General features: G+C 42.1%; 1 protein-coding gene and 1 non-coding gene across 5 annotated transcripts in view; both read left to right on the forward strand.

The window, feature by feature from the left end:
* The window catches only part of strn (striatin, calmodulin binding protein), a 58,222-nt gene extending 46,481 nt beyond the window's left edge, over window positions 1-11,741 (forward strand). For all 4 annotated transcript variants that reach the window (XM_031561837.2, XM_031561836.2, XM_031561833.2 and 1 more), the window contains 6 exons: window positions 423-544; window positions 1,392-1,559; window positions 1,709-1,855; window positions 3,184-3,285; window positions 5,787-5,873; window positions 7,828-11,741. In XM_031561837.2, the coding sequence (XP_031417697.1) occupies window positions 423-544; window positions 1,392-1,559; window positions 1,709-1,855; window positions 3,184-3,285; window positions 5,787-5,873; window positions 7,828-7,997 (796 nt within the window). In that variant the 3' untranslated portion in view covers window positions 7,998-11,741. The remainder of the gene's footprint in view (window positions 1-422; window positions 545-1,391; window positions 1,560-1,708; window positions 1,856-3,183; window positions 3,286-5,786; window positions 5,874-7,827) is intronic.
* On the forward strand, window positions 6,154-6,220 carry LOC116219411. Its single transcript, XR_004163187.1, has one exon. It is a non-coding gene; the product is annotated as a small nucleolar RNA SNORD42 (small nucleolar RNA).
* Window positions 11,742-17,198: the final 5,457 nt, after the last annotated feature.

The following is a 17,198-nucleotide window of genomic DNA, read 5'->3' on the forward strand; positions in this document are numbered from 1 at the left end:
GTCTTTCAAAAATGTCAGCACTATAAAGCATTTCTGTGACTGCCTAGCCACTTTCATTTTTCATCTGCAATGAGATGTTTCTGTATTAATTAAAATAAGCTGTAATTTTAAGTATCTGTTCCACAGATGTTATGTACTGGCACATGTGTCCATGTGTGTATTAAAGTCAATATATGGTTACAGTAACAAAAAAAATATATTTATTTTTAATAGAATTTAATGAGAAAAAATGGAGTTGGCAGCAGACCTTGCTTTAGTGCCGCCTCCTAAAAGGATAGAAAATGATTTCTTGGTGTCCTTGCCATATTCAGTGTTCTGCGTGGGTGTATCTTTGTATAAAGTGTGTGCATTGAGTGGGTGTATCTTTGTAAAAAAGTGTGTGCATTGCGTGTGTGTTCATTTTTGGCCCTTGGTGTGTGTAGGGGGGCGGTTCTGTGTGTGGTGATGAGTTCTAGTGGAGATCAGTGCTTCAGTGGGGGAGTGGACGGAACCATTCAGAGCTGGAACACACCCAACCCCAACATCGACCCCTACGACTCTTATGGTACAGGCCGCTTCGTCACTCTCTATTTCCCCACATCCCCCCCCCCCCCTCTCTTTTCGGTCTGTTGAAAGATTGCTCTCCCCATTTCATTCTTTTGTCCTCCTGTTCTTTACCTTTCACTCTTTCTTTCCTTCGTCCATCTGTTCTTTGTCTTTCCATTTTTGATCTCCCTCCTCTTCACCTTTATACCTTCAGCTTTTCTTATTCCAGCTCTCTCTCTCTTCCTCTCCTTGTCATTCCATCTCTCTCTCTTCCTCTCCTTGTCATTTCAGCTCTCTCTCTCTCTCTCTCTCTCCTTATCATTCCATCTCTCTCTCTTCCTCTCCTTGTCATTCCAGCTCTCTCTCTCTCTCTCTCCTTATCATTCCATCTCTCTCTCTCTTCCTCTCCTTGTCATTCCAGCTCTCTCTCTCTTCCTCTCCTTGTCATTCCAGCTCTCTCTCTTTCTCTCCTATTCATTCCAGCTCTCTCTCTTCCTCTCCTTGTCATTCCAGCTCTCTCTCTCTCTCTCCTTATCATTCCATCTCTCTCTCTTCCTCTCCTTGTCATTCCAGCTCTCTCTCTCTCTCTCTCCTTATCATTCCATCTCTCTCTCTTCCTCTCCTTATCACACTTGCCTTGTACCATCCCTCTTTCTTTTCTTGTGTTTCTCTCACTGTTTGAGGATGTAATGCATGATTTTGACGCTCTCATATGCTTAATGGTATATTGATGTAAAAGTGTGAGCTACTGGTGTTAATGAGTCACTGAGTGTAAAACCTATTTCTCTACCTTTCACTTACACCACACATTCTCCTCAATCTCTTTCTCTCCCCCCCCCCCCCCCCCCCCCCCTCTCCCCCCCCAGATGCCTCTGTGTTGCGTGGTGCTCTGTGCGGACACACGGACTCGGTGTGGGGCGTGGCCTACAGCCCCGCCCATCACCGGCTGCTCTCGTGCTCCGCCGACGGCACCGTGCGTCTCTGGGACGCCGCCAACCCCGCCCCCGCCCTCGCCGTCTTCAACCAGGACCTAGGTGCCAATCAAACACACACTCACCTCAACGTCTGATGGGATTCCATATGTGATCCATATGACCTGATGAGAGAATGCTAAGCTAAGCTTGTGTGTGTGTGTGTGTGTGTGTGTGTGTGTGTGTGTGTGTGTGTGTGTGTGTGTATATAGAGATGGGCATCCCCTCCTCGGTAGACCTGGTGTGTAGTGAACCGGCCCACATGGTGGCGTCGTTTGACAGCAATCAGATCGGCATCTTCAACTTGGAGACGCAGCAGCTCCTGCTCAAACTCGACACGGAGACGCCAGCGGAGAAAGGTGAGGACACTGACACACAACACTCACTTATCTGTATATACAGACATATACAGTTCATGCATACACACACAATAACATACATGCACACACACATGTTTGTGTGTGTGTGTATACATACAGTACATACATACATACATACACACGCGCACACGCATACACATACACCCACACCCACACACACACACACAGTCATAAATGTCTTGATTGAACCAGAACTTGATATACACACACACACACACACACACACACACACACACACACACACACACACACATCCCTCAGCCAAAAGGCAATATCACAAAGCTGCACACAGTGTGATGTTCTGGTCTCTGGCTTGGCTGAGTAAGAATCTGGGTCACAGACTGGGGTTGAAAGTGCAGCCTCAGGTTTTAGTCGGTGCAGTTATCCAGATGACTTTGAAATCCTGCTTTGTAACAGTCAATAGTCACACACACCCCCACCCCACACCCAACGTACGGTCATGACTGTGTGTGTGGTGTGTGTGTGTGTGTGTGTGTGTGGGCGCAGTCGAGCGCAGTCGAGCAGACCCATCATTACACCCACAGTGTAACACTATGCACAACCTCCGTCACGCCACTGTTGTCTGCCGTATTGCAGATCAATGGACATTACAGATAACAGTGCGGTAGGACAGTACAACACAGCCAATATCTGAGTGTGTGTGTGTGTGTGTGTGTGTGTGTGTACGTACAAGCAAGCAACAACAACAATACACTATACAATAGTATAACACGTGTCTCTGCAATACACTATACAATAGTATAACATGTGTCTGTGCAAATGATGTGAAGTTTATGTTGACTGAATACTTATGATGAACTCAAAGGAACCACTGATGCCAGACAATGCCAGAACCTTTTATTTTTTTATACCAAAACTCTGATTCTCCCTGTGTTCTAGCTATGCTTTTCTCTCTTGCTGTCTCCTTTTTCCCCTCCATCTCTCCTCCCTTCTATCTCCCTCTCTCATATGTTCCTCCTTCCATCTCTCCTCCCCTCCATCTCTCCTCCTTCCATCTCTCCTCCCCTCTCTCTCCCTCTCTCATCTGTTCCTCCTTCCATCTCTCTCTCCCTCTCTGCTTGCGTATTGCTTGTTACAGTTGGTCGGTCATGTTATGGAGTTTGATGTGTATTGATGGGAAAGTGCCCCCTACTGGCTGAATGAAGGAGAGTTAAACATCCTCTCCTCTCTCTTTCTTTCTTTCTCTTCTTTCTTTCTTTCTTTCTTTCTTTCTCTCTCTTGCTCTCCCTCTATCTCTTTGTCATTTTCTTTTATCTTTCTTTTTTTTCTCTCTCTCCCTTCCTCAGATATCTCCTCACACATAAACAAAGTGCTCAGTCACCCCACGCTGCCCATCACCATCACGGCACAGGAAGACCGACACATCCGTTTCTACGACAACAACACAGGTACAGCACGTCTGGAGGGCCACACAGTGCCCCACCCGTCATGCAGCAGACCGTCCACCCTCAGCTATACAAGATCCAAAGTCTCTGAGATCTAATAACAGGCATGAGTCAGAGGGGACACTTACCTGGCTTAGGCCTGGAATTCCGATGGCCACTAAAAGCCATTTTCCAATGCAGGAACTCATCGAAGGTGGATTTCTGGATTAGATGTAAAGAGCATTTTATAGTTCCGAAAATGGAACAATAGCAACAAGATGTTGTGTATGCCTCTTTCACACTCTACTTCATTTTTCTGCCAACATTTTAATAGCACAAGGCACTGTGTGCTCTCTGTATTTAGCTTTTAATATTCCATCAAAAAACTTGTCAGACTGTCATATCATGTAATTATTTTAAATCCAACAGCAAAAATGAATTATAGTGAACAGAGTTCATTGTTGAGGTTACTGTTATATAGGCTTCAATTAATCATAGTGGTGCTGACATTAATTTATCAAGTAATTGCAGCTGGCATGACGCCATTTAATAGAGTGTTAGCAACTTAACCCTCCTATTATGTTCAAATTTTACCCACATCTATTATGCTTGGGGTCAATTTGACCCCAGCAATTTAAACCTCCAAAAAATTATTATAATTATTTTTTTTTACCCAAGTTTATGTGTCAGGTACTTAAGGTTTGTTTGTTGACTACCTAAATAGCCCTTAAAATTAAAACAATATCCCCACCCACTCCCTTTATACATCCAGAATACATGTTACGCGACTATGGAGAAATATGCAGATCCCCATAAAATCTCACTGATTGACCTAAAATTGGAAAGAGATATCCTTATGGTGTTTTTATGGCTTCATATTATTTCTAAGTACATATTGTTGTTATCTATAACATTTGGAATAAAAAACTATTTATTTTATCAAGAGAAGTAACAATGTGATGAAAAAAGTTTATATTTCTTATATATTTTATACAATTAAAACAGCCTGGGGTCAAATTGACCCCAAACAACACCTATGCGTAAAGTATGTGTACAGGACATTGAAAACATATCATCATGTTAATTTTGTGTTTACCCAGTTGTCCCCATTAAATTAGGAAAAGTCAATAAATATGAAGCAAAACAAATTATGTCAAACATTTATTTAGAGACGGTAAACATTGAATGGGGTCAAATTGACCCGAAACATAATAGGAGGGTTAAGTAAAATTCAGTTGTCGACTTAACTTTAGGGTAACATTATCTAGAAAATCTTTGGTTTAACGGTCTAATTTTGGTGCTGCCGCTGGAGAAACATATCATTATTTTGTCGGGGTCAGAATTGACGTCGCAATCGAAGAGCAAAATTGTTAACTTGTAGGTCCGTTGTTCCTGTGGTAACTCAAAAGCAACAAGTAACAACAATACACTTGACTATAATATAGTATAGTAGTATAACTGTCATGATTTGGGACAGTTTGGCCTCTAGATGCCGCCAAAAAACTCTTTCCCCCGTGTCTGCATGTACCATATGTTTACTTCCTGCCTTTGTTTTCCCGCCTCATTGCTGCGTCTTTGGTTTTGAAATCTGATACGGAGTTCCTTGTCTCGAGTTTCCTTGTCTCCAGTCACAGTCGTTCCAGCACGCTGGAATTAGCCTTGTGGTTTTTGTCCGTTTTTGGTAAGTTTCTAGCCTCTTGTTTAGTTAACTACATAGTTAACTTCGCCGTTTTTGCCCGCCGCCTTTGATTCTAATCTTCCGAGCGTTCTACCTATTTAAATTTTTTGGCGAAAAGTTTTAAAAACAAAAGTTTTTCTTATTTGTTCTTGGATCCTACTTTGCTCACTAAGATCGTTACTGGACTAGTAATCCAGCGACCCGGGTTCAATTCCCTACCGCGGTAGACTCTTGACAAGAACATGTGTCTGTGCAGATGATGTGAAGTTTACATTGACTGATTACCTTGACGAATCCAAAGGAACCACTGATGCCAGAACTTTTTTTTTTTTACCAAAAAAACATTCCTGTAGACCTTTTAACGAGTTTAAACAAGTTCCTGCAGTGGAAAGTCGCCTCTAGGTATTATAGTCTTGTTAAGTCTGTCACCAGATGTGATTTATACATTTCGATTTCACAGTCTGGAGACAGCTTGTCCATCATGTAATCATTCCCAACCCCATTTGGTTCACGTCACCATAGTTGTTTCTAGACATATTTTACTGTGTTGATGTTAATGTAAGTCTAGTGTATGACTAGTGCCGTTTTAATGTGTCAATGTTAATATAAGTCTAGTGTATGCTATTGGCATTTTAATGTGTCAATACTAATATATGTCTAGTGTATGACTATTGCCGTTTTAATGTGTCAATGTAAATATAAGTGTAGTGTTTGACTAGTGCCGTTTTAATGTGTCAATGTAAATATAAGTGTAGTGTTTGACTATTGCCATTTTAATGTGTTACGTGAGACTAGCGCACGATTGATGGCAACCATTTTGAAATTCCACTGTGTTCTCCTGTTCCAGGCAAGCTGATCCACTCAATGGTGGCCCACCTGGATGCAGTCACCAGCCTGGCCGTGGACCCCAATGGCCTGTACCTCATGTCTGGCAGTGAGTCGGGAAAGATTTTATTACTTTATCATCCTCTTTTTGACTCCCACTCCGCCCCTAGACAGAATATGTCCATGGTTTTGAAATTATTCTTGTGTGTGTGTGTGTGTGTGTGTGTGCCTGTGTGCGTTTTGCCCTAGTCACACTGATCATCTGTCTGTCTGCCCCTACATTTTACCGTTGTGCCCAGGCACTGTGGAGGCTTACAAGCAACAATACACTATACAATAGTATATCACGTGTCTGTGCAATACACTATACAATAGTATAACATGTGTCTGTGCAAATGATGTGAAGTTTATATTGACTGACTACTTATGATGAACTCAAAGGAACCACTGATGCCAGACAATGCCAGAACCTTTTTTTTGTTTTGTTACCAAAACATTATCAGCATCAACCGGTGCCAGAACAGTAACTAGGTCCAGCTGATCATACTGACCCACAAACACAGATTAAGACGGTAAACCTCTGAAGCCAGGTCATCCAGAACTTATGAAAGGCGAACGGCTCGACACGTGCCTCTCTGCTGGGGCGCAGGTAGCTTGTGTGTGTGGGGGGGGGCATGGAAAGTAGGGCAGTCACAGCGCGAGGGGATTCAAAGAAATGAGTGGTCCTAGTGCCCGTTTAGTCTTCAAACAGTAACAGCAGATGGTGATCTTTCTCTCTCTCGTTCTCTTTCTCTTCCTCTCTCTCTCTCTCTCTCTCTCTCTTTCTCTCTCTCTCTCTCTCTCTTTCTGCATCACTCTATCTGCCTGTCTCTATCTATTTTTAATCCAATGTTCATTCCTCTCTCTCTCTCTCTCTCTCTGTTTTAGCATTTCTCTTCAATCTATCCAATTCCCATTCTTCTCTCTCTCTCTCTCTCTCTCCCTCTCTCTCTGTCTGTCCTTTCTGTTTTTCTCCCTCTCTGTATTCACTTCAGTTGGATAATGGCTTGGCTGGAGCTGCCTAATGCATCTGGGTAATTGGCTCCTCGACTGCCAACTGTGTTACCAAAGTGACTTTAGCCTGCTAATTATATTTCCATGGCTGCAAAGTAGGATTTATTCTTACAGATTCTTAGGGATGAGGGCCTTAAAAGGCATCTGTCCAACTTAAATGTGTCTTAAGTGAATGATAAAGATAAAGATACTGTGAGATTGGCCCTTCAAGGTGTGGGAAAGGTTTTTTGTTGTTGTTGTAAACTGAATTAAAATACTTCTAGACCTATACTGGTGTTGCAGTAATGATGTGGTTTTGAAGGTTAGTTGTTCTGGTCTTCGGAAGGCCCTGAAATGTAATCAAACTGATTAAAAAGAGATTGAAAATCAAAAGGTATGCATGCCTGACCAGTAGCATTACTGTCCACATGCAGCGCTGCCACAGCCAGAACAGCAGGATCTTATAATTATGTAGCAGCACCAGTAATCATAGTAGACATAATAAACACACACAGAAATGTCCAAAGTAGGTGTGATTTTAAAAAGTGGAAAATCATATTTATGAATGATTACCCCCTCCTTGCCCCCCTGGTCCTGGTGGCTCGGTGCCTCTGTGAAACTCTACTTTATATAGCATCAGTAATGGCCACATAGAACATCGACTTGAAGTGTGATTTAAAAAAAAAAAAGAAAGGAAATTCAGGAAGGAAGGAAGTAATTTGCGAAATAATGACCCTGTCCCCCTCTAACCCAGGTCATGGCGGTGCTCGGTGTTCAAAAAAAAATTCTTACGCTTACTTCTTTATATACTTATTATGTTTCCTTATACCCATACAGCAGTAGTGATCAGTAGCCCTAGGAGTAGTTAGTACACAGAGAACACCGTGAGTAAGTTGTAATCAGTAATCCTAGGAGTAGTAAGCACACAGAGAACACCGTGAGTAAGTTGTAATCAGTAATCCTAGGAGTAGTAAGCACACAGAGAACACCGTAACTAAGTAGCTGACCCCAAACCTGTGTGTGTGCTCCAGGTCATGACTGCTCGGTGCGTCTGTGGAGCATGGAGAGCAAGACGTGCATCCAGGAGTTCACCGCACACCGCAAGAAGTTCGAGGAGTCCATCCACGCCGTGGCGTTCCACCCCACCAAGTGCTTCATCGGCAGCGCTGGGGCCGACGCACTCGCCAAAGTCTTCGTATGACCCCTCTAAACCCCCTCAAACACACACACAAACACCTCTGCCCCTCCACCCCTCTCAAACACACACACAAACACCACTGCCTCCAACCTCCTCGAACACACACACACACACACACACAAACACCTCTGCCCCCCCACCCCTCCAGCCTTTTACTACGAGCCGCCATGGCAGACTGGCGAGGACTGATAAGAGGGCGGTGGTGACAGCGGGCGAGCCGCCATGTGAGACTGGCGGGGACAGAAGAGATGGCGGTGGTGACGGCGGGCGGCTCCAGGAAAGGGCAGGTTTGGGTTACATGAGACAGACTGAAGGAGGAGCACCAGGGTTGTCTGGAACTGAGTGGGGAGTAGAGTGGGACGTGCAGCTGAAGATACACACATACACACACACACACAGAGACACTGGCAGTGTTGTCTTTTCACACTCCATGTCCATGTTTGATCTGACACACACACACACACACACACACACACACACACACACACACAGAGAGAGAGAGAGAGAGAGACACACAGAGAGAGAGACACTGGCAGTGCTGCCTTTTCACACTCCATGTCCATGTTTGATCTGACACACAGACACACACACACACACACACACACACACACACACACTTTATCCAGGCAGGCCTGGTTGGCTCAGTGAATTATAAACTTCCTTCTCAAGTCAGCAGAGACCTTCCTCAGACTCACACACACCTGGACTCCGGGCCGTGCCGGTCAATGTGTGTTACCATCTCTCCTCTCTCTCTCTCTCTATCTATCTCTCCTCCCTCTATCTCTCTGTCTTTCTCGCTTGCTACTTCACTGAAGGCTTTCTGGGGCAGAAGACAGGATAAGCTGGAAAACATGCAGACACCTCACACACACACACACACACACACACACACACACACACACACACACACACACAATCGCATCTCCCCGCTATCTCTCCTTTAGCTGCCTCACGCCCCTTTCTCGACCTCCAACGGTGGTGGTCGAGGAAATACTGGTGTCGTCTACAACTTCTTCACCTCACTATGAATCCCAGGTTTCCCACTTCCTGTTCGTTTGTTTGTTGCCTTGTTTGAGGGGTGAAGATGCTAAAGCTTTCATACCACCACCACCATGGAACCTGGACCCCCCCCCTCATCTCCAACCCCTTCCTACCTTACCTGAATGGCCTGTTTAGCTGAGCTGTTTGGTGGTGGCATGAGGTATATGTGTGATGTCATGGGGTATATGGGGTATATGTGTGATGTCATGGGGTATATGTGTGATGTCATGGGGTATATGTGTGATGTGTCATGACTTATGTGCCTTTGCATCACAGCAGTGTCCAATGGAACCGTTGGTGGGCTCTAAGAAATGTCTTTTTTCCCCCCCCCTCATTTCGAAAAAAGGCTTTTCCAAATACTTATAATTTAAATACGACGATGATGATTGATGATGAAAACATTGACTATGACATTGACAGCCAAACCTATAAATCTGCAAGCAAATATTTCCCAAAAACATAAAACTTCTGTCTTAGCTACTCTGTTTCATCTGCAGCCGGTTTTACACATTAGCATTTGAGTGTCAAGACACTGTTGATGAGCAGCTACACGAAAGATACATGACCTTTTACAAAGCAGTTTGAGCAGTTGTCTCTTCGACGGTTGGTAACCGGTCAGATACACTCTTGATTTACCTCTACTACGCTATTAGCAGCTCGTCAAAGCTCATTGCTAGTTCAACACTTTGGTTTGGTTTGGATGAACTGCCTTTAAATGTTTTTTAGTTTGCTTGTTTGTTTGTTTGTTTCAGTGATTCAGGATGAGTTTTGTTTTCTATTTTTAGTTTGATGTTTATTGCATTTTGAAGGATGCTTTCTGCACTTTGCGTTTCTATATGTGAGTCACTTCAGCCAAAAAAAAACACATCAAGGCGTTTCAGATATCAGTCAACAGTATCCACTCAAAGCGTTTAGCTGCTAAATTATTTAGAATTGTCTATGGTTCCTTGCTGACAGTACCGTCTCGTGTCTCTAGAAAAGGAAGGCTCCTGCGGGATAAAATGATGTCGAGATGACTTTGGGTCTTAACTCTTAAAATCAGTTGTACTTAAAAGGTGCACTTGTAAGAACAAACGTGACCCCTTGCCTGAAAGGGACCTATTAATTATATGTTCTCTATGTAATAATTATTTTGAAAAGTATATATTTTCTAACAACTATGATTACAAGCTTAATGGTATTTTTATTTACGCAAATGGGTTGTGATTCTTTTCATTTGTGTTGGTTTTGTTTCTGTGATTTTACTTGAAAACTGGGTATCACCCCTTTTGAAAGCCTACTCACTCCCAAGACGGAGTGCTGTCTTATCAAGACTCGTCTTATGGAATGCCTTTAAGGGAAGTTAGGCCGAGTGATCAAACGTGCATAGCTTTCGTTTTATTTCACGTTGTGTCTCATTCTGTTTCTCGTAATTTCGCCTGACAGCAATTCAGAAGACGAAATTTGGATGTCAGACTTATGAAGAACACAATGTATAAAGTTTCCAATTACAGTTCTATTTTTGTTTTGTCGTTGTTGTTTTTTTTTTCTACTCCAGGCTCTTAAATATGCTGATTAATCAGCAAGAAGAAAAAATCCATGGCTGTCTACCAAATTCAGTGATCTTGAAACGCGTAGTTTTGGAGCCTCTGTACACTACAGGTTCGGTGAAAAGTGAAATAACTGAGTTTTTAAAAGTGTATGCTTGTCAACACTACAATAAGAAATCATTCTCAAGTGATTTATTTTATTCGGTCGTGGTAGTAATTTCTAGTAAAGAACGTGAGATAGGGTATCAGATAGAATATGTATAGTTCTACAGAAACATCTATTTATAACTTCAGAAAACGATGTACATTGAATCGTGACTTCATATATTTTTATTATTATTTGACGTGTGATGGAGTCAGTTCAGTTCACTATAATGTGGCGCTTGTAGTGATGAAAAGATGCACGTTCCAGTGAGCTCTCATTGCGAATTAAAGCTTGGGATGATGCTTCCCTCTGCTGGTCAGAAAGGGGAAAACTGTGACAGGAGCAGCGATATGTTGCTCTGATATTGGATAGGCTACACTTTAATGTTACTGACCGAGGAAGCTTTGCTTATACGTTACTGCGTAGACAGCGATCGTATCCTTTAAAATGAAGAGAATTAGAAAGAAATAACCCGTCTTATGAATTCAGTGTGTTCACTGCTTATGTAAGTTATGGAGAGACGCATGTAAATGGTAAGCCTACTGACGAGCTAAGGTAAAATTCCTGTTGACGGAGCGCAACTGAAGGTTGAGACTGACGTTTTTGACCCATCGTTCACAAGAGCAAGGGAAGGTCTCTCTGAAGTGACTTTGGAGGTTCTGACTGGTGGTGTTGCATGCAAGCACCACATACGTATATGACCGGTTTGTGTACAGATACAAGAACAATTTATCTAATGAACCAGTTAAACCATTAACAAACATCTGGTGCATGCCAGATATGCATATAAAGGGAAGGTCAGTATGGTTTTTTTTTTTTTTTTTTTGTAATTCATGTTTGTGTAGAAAGTTCAGGGAGACCATGTAAACTTGGGTTAAAAAAAAAAAAAAAAAGAATTTTTGTGTATATATTTTATTGTAATAATAATTGTTATTATAGTGTCTTTTTTTCATGATGTATTATGCTCTTTTTTCTGAGATGGGAGAGTGACATTTATCGATAACAACAATAAAAGACTATGTTGTATTTCAATAACGCTGTCTGCTCTATGGGGGGGGAAGGGGGTGTTTGTCGGTCTTGAACAAAAAATAAACAGGTAAATGAAAACACATTCTGATGCCTGCCTGTTGTCACAAGATGTTTTGGTGCCTAAATTGACTTTACCCTAATCTGGGTTAGTAATCCTGTGGGGTTCTCCCATCCCTTGCCCTAACCTGAGTTCGTATCCAATTCCTATTCTTACCCTAACCCTGGTTCTTACTCCTGGGTCGCCAGGCACCACTGTTGAGCCTTCTGGAGGTGGCTGGGGCCTAATTCAACGAAACACTGACAACCACTTGACCACCCAAGTGAAATGCTCACAAAGGCATTGTTGTTATTGTTGTTGTTTTTTGTTTGTTAGTTAAATATTGGTATGATGGTTGAAGTGCACCCAGTTGTTATAATACCTAGGCTAGGTTGGTGGGTATGAGCAGACTGTTTGCATGTGATAGTCAGAGGTTTGGCTGCTGTGGGAAGTCCCGGAACAATAGCATGCTGAATTTAACATATTTCCCTGTGTATAGCTAAAAAATATGTATTGTGTGTCTGTCTGTGTTTATTTATACTTATGTGTGCACATCCCTACATTTTCATAGCTAATTCCACTGTTTGCTGTGTAGCAAAATAGCCTGTGGTTTCATAGAACATGCCTGTTATGCAGTGTGAAGCATCTCGGTATTAATGCATGATTACCACAGGGCGTCGCTAGAATCAAACTTTTAATGACGTCCGAGTCATAAATGTTATATCTACAAAACAAGTCCTCGTCTCAACTGCACAAAATCGTACCGCTCACGGTTTATGAAACCATGAGCCCCTGGGCCTGGACATGTAAAAGCACCCCCTAACACACACACCATTAGGTGTATGTGTATATATTTATTACCAACAATGTGTTAGATTTTACGGTGGAAGTTACTTCGGTTATTGTATTGGGAAAGTAGACAGGGCAAAGAGAAAGCTATCGGAAGCATGGATAGCACTCTGACACACGGTAAAGTAAACAGACGGTCAAAGTGCTGAAGCGTTCTTAAAAACACTGATGAAAGGCACGATTTGTTGCAGCGACACACACAGCAGCTTTATCCACATCTGAAAAACACATACACTACAAACAGGTGCTCGGAGGCGACCTGACTCCGAAATTATAACCTCTTAAATAGGGGCACGCCGCACGGCAGCTTGAATGATAGCAGCTGTGCAGGAAACGTTATTGCCATGTCCCTGTTGTAGTGGTCAGACAGACGTCTGTCTGACCACTACAACAGGGGCATAGCAATAACGTTTCCTGCACAACTCCTATCATTCAGGGCCTGTTTTAGACCAGAGATTGCTCAGCAGTCCTCAGTCTTCCAATTTGCCAAGATGCTGATTGTGGATTATCACTCCGTAACATCCACCTTCGTTGAGTTCACACACTTGTATCCTCACTTACAGACAAACATATTTGTGCTTCTCAGATTGTTTACATCTCTGCATGTTGTCTCTGCATGTTGTAATGCTGAATTGCGCTGATTAATGTTGGTGGACTTTTCTCGGAGACAAGCAGATGTTCCAGAAGAATTCAGACATTAAACTCATTAAACCAACTGCTTCAAAGTAGGACTTTTTTTCTTCTTACTTTGCTATGACTTGTCTTGGGTTGTTTCTGTGGTGCAGACAAACATCCACCGCAGCTTTGGAATTTAAGTGGAAAGGTCTGATGTACTGGTTAAGAATAAAAACTCTCATTTTACCCATTTCATAACAAGAGATCCGCGAACCCACGAACGTCATTTGGTGTTTCTTTTAGGCGCGAAATGAGTTGTCTCGAGCGTGACTAGCGGTTCTCTGAGGAGAATCGGCGTCAGTTATCGATCCAACTGACACCAGCAGTGACTCGACGGAGAGAGAAGTCGGTTTGCTGAACGTCCGTTCACCGATATCCGTTGGTTTCATCGTTCAGCTCACTACAGCAGGTTGGTGATATTGAAATCCAATGAACACCGACTACGTTAGCAGTACGTTGAAGTCCAACTGTTCAATATTCGCCTTCAAAGTTAGCTAGAAATTACCGTTAGTCAGCGGTTTACTGTTAGCCATCATGTCAGATAATTCTAGAGAATGTTAGCTAATGTTAACCATTAGCTACCTGGATTAAATTACGTTAGTTTTATTTACACAGCCTATACTAGATGTGGGCTGTTAAATAATTAGACTTTGATAGCTAGCTACTGCTGTAATTCTATTGTAATGAAGAAAACGTATAATAACAGCATCATATGATATTTAGGCTAACTGCCGCTAGTATACCGTTAGTTAATTTAAGAAATGATCGTGCTAAATCTTTTGGAGTTATGGTTGTTGTGGTGTTAATTTTCCCTCACGGGTTATTTTGATAGGATATGTTTGTTGTAAGGCTAGGCTTCATTATGGAGTTTTCATCTGAAACGTTCTCCCGCGCACGCATAGTTTTCTGTCACAAGTCGAATTTAAAGTTAGCCAATGTTGGACTGAAAATAAAGTCTGAACGTTAGCTATCAAGCTAGTTGCCCAGTTAATGAGGTTTTCCAAAGTAGCGTGGAATGAGGAAACTGCAGAGCCTTGTCAATGCTGAAGTCAAATTTGACTTGAGTTGTGTTCGGATTCTTAGATAGATGTCTAATCCTTGATCTCTTGTTGGACAGGTGTCTGACGAGATAGGTCCTTTAGGGGGAAGGTATCTCAAAAACCGTTGATTTCGAACAGTCTATTAAGATAGGATGTACGGCAACATGACGCTGTGTCATCATGCTGTGTGTGCTTATTTGCTAGCTAGCAGCTACTGTTAGCGACCTGGCTAACGGATACATCGCTAACGAAACAGACTATTTTTGTTAATCAATCATGACATAAGTACATAGTACACTGTTTATTTCTCGGTAACTTTTTTTTTAAATTACCAAAAAAAGCAAAGAAACGTACATCGGTGAATACTTTTGTGGAACTTCGACGATTTCATCCGCCATCTTTTTTTAAATTTGTCTCCGGTTAGGGAATGGCGCAGAGAGTTATGGGTAATACCTGCCGCCATAAGAGAGCAAGGCAGCTCCGATGCTCTCTTGAAAAATGACCGTTATGTGACGTATTTCAAGGTATCTTACTAAAGCGGAAAAGAAGGTTTAAGCAGGGGCGGCTCGTCCATAAGGACGATTGGGGCGACGCACTGCCTAGGGAAAAAAAAAAAAAAAAAATCCTTATGTATAAACGCAATATCCTTCTAAGTCGCGTAAATGACACGTATATTTAAATGTAATATTTTTTTTTCTGTCGGATTCTACCACTAGACCGTCTGATCTGCCTCTGTATGTCATTGTCGAATCAGGTAACAGTCGTTCAGTCAGCCTAAAGTCGTGCTTCAAATGGCCCCACCCCTTCTGGGGCGATTTGGGGCGAAATGAAAATCGCCCCAGACCTCTCCCATTGACTCCCATGTTAAATCCATTTTTTTCACAAAACAGAGCTCTCAATGCATTCTCTATGGCTTCCGGGAGGGCTCGCCCCTCCTGGTCTTGTCATAAGTAGTGGACGTAAAAGCCTATACGAACGTCATACAGCTTCGACGGAGGCATATTCTGTCAAGATGGCTGCCCTGTCCAGTGGAATAACTCGATTCGCTCTTTTGACAGAAACTCCTTTTTAGTCGGCGTACTAATGAAGATAAATTGACAACAAAACAATTAGGACTTCCTAGACCAAATGTATCCATTCAACAGGTTTCTACAAAGGGAGGGAAATCCTACATCCAAGAATTGGAACGAAAGAAAATCGCGTGGCTAATGCGGTCTGTATTTCATATACCACTGTCACTTTTCATAGGTTTTACAGTGTGTTTCACAGTTCGCTTCTTGCACTAACACTGAATATTTTTTTATGTGATGACTTATTTTGCTTTTGTAAGCCAATACTTTCAAGATCAGTCAATAAATATTGTTGTTTTTGACTTATGTTACCCCTTCTTTATGATGTTACTGGACATACCATGTGTCCTCTTAAGCTATGTTACATCATACAACATTTGAGACACGTGGATAATGAAAAAGTGGGATAATTTAATGTGGAGCCACATCATGTTTGCTTATGAAGGCTCCTGGATGCAACTTTCTTCCATAGCTTTCCACCTGTAACTTGCTACTCTAGCTATGTAGCAAGAGGGGACGTATTACTGTTGTGTGCTGCCAATAGTGGACAAAAAGGTATTGCTGTATGAGTTAATCAGCTAACTTAATGTACTTACTGAATGGGTCGCCTTAATCATTATAAAAAAAATTGCCCCCCCTGAGAATTTTTTCAGGAGCCGCCACTGGGTTTAAGACATTTCGAACAGTACTTGCTCTCTTACTAGGGAGGGAGGAAAGAAGGAAGGGAGCATTTTAAGCCTATTCGAACAGACCCTTGGTGTTTCTGTCACTTGCAGTTTACCATGAGCGTACGTGCACTTTGTGCGCGCGCTAACGCCTGGTTTCGACTTGCTTCGTGTACATGTGCGAGTCAACCGGAACTCCGTTCATTTCACAGCCCCCTAAGTCTGACACGACTCGGCCTCAGGACACATTTGAGAGAGTCTGTTCTAAACTAATGGAAAGCCTAATGATGAGAATGCGAATTAAGTCCTTGAAATGATATGTGACTTGCACTGTTGGAGATGGCGTTAGTTAAAGTTAAAGAAAACTTTGATAACATTTGTGTACCTCAAGGTAACTTTTAAATGGCGAGACTTTATAAAAGAAAAAGAAAAAAACTTAAAAAATGTTATTGTTTCATTAAAATTAGTGCTGTCAAACGATTCAAATATTTAATCGCGATTAATCGCATTTATGTCATAGTTGACTCAAAATTAATCGCGATTAATCGCAAATTTTTATCTATTCTAAATGTCCCTTCGTTTATTTATTTTTTCCATCATTTTATTTGTATTTTAATGCCCTTATCAACATGGAAAAGTGGATTGGCTTGCTTTATGCAAATGTTTTATTTTATTGAAAACCAACATTACCAAACAGGGCGGTTTAATAAAATTATAAAGTGCACATTTCAGGTAAACAAGGCCTATAGTGCAGTCAAACCATGGCTTAATATTTTCTTTTTTCCAAGTTGGCTGGGAACATAGCAGTCAGGCCTCTTATTTCAGAAACAATGAACTGTAACAGTTAGGTTACCAATAAAAGGTAAGCCTACTACTTCTTTGCTTTCAGCCAGCTGCCTGTTGCAGAGCTGCCAACATACACGATTTTGGCGTAGCAGATACGATTTCCAGGCCCCAATTACGCTGCTACACTTGACTTAAATATCCTACGCATTACCCAACAAATCGATATCATTCATCTAGCAGGCAGCCACGTGCATGTGTTGACATCCAACCAGCCCTAAAGCTCACATATAAGCCGTATTATGATTCGTCCCTTGCGTAGGCAAAGAGCCAATAGGTTC

The sequence above is a fragment of the Clupea harengus genome, chromosome 24, assembly GCF_900700415.2.
Source record: "Clupea harengus chromosome 24, Ch_v2.0.2, whole genome shotgun sequence".
NCBI classification, from domain to species: domain Eukaryota; kingdom Metazoa; phylum Chordata; class Actinopteri; order Clupeiformes; family Clupeidae; genus Clupea; species Clupea harengus.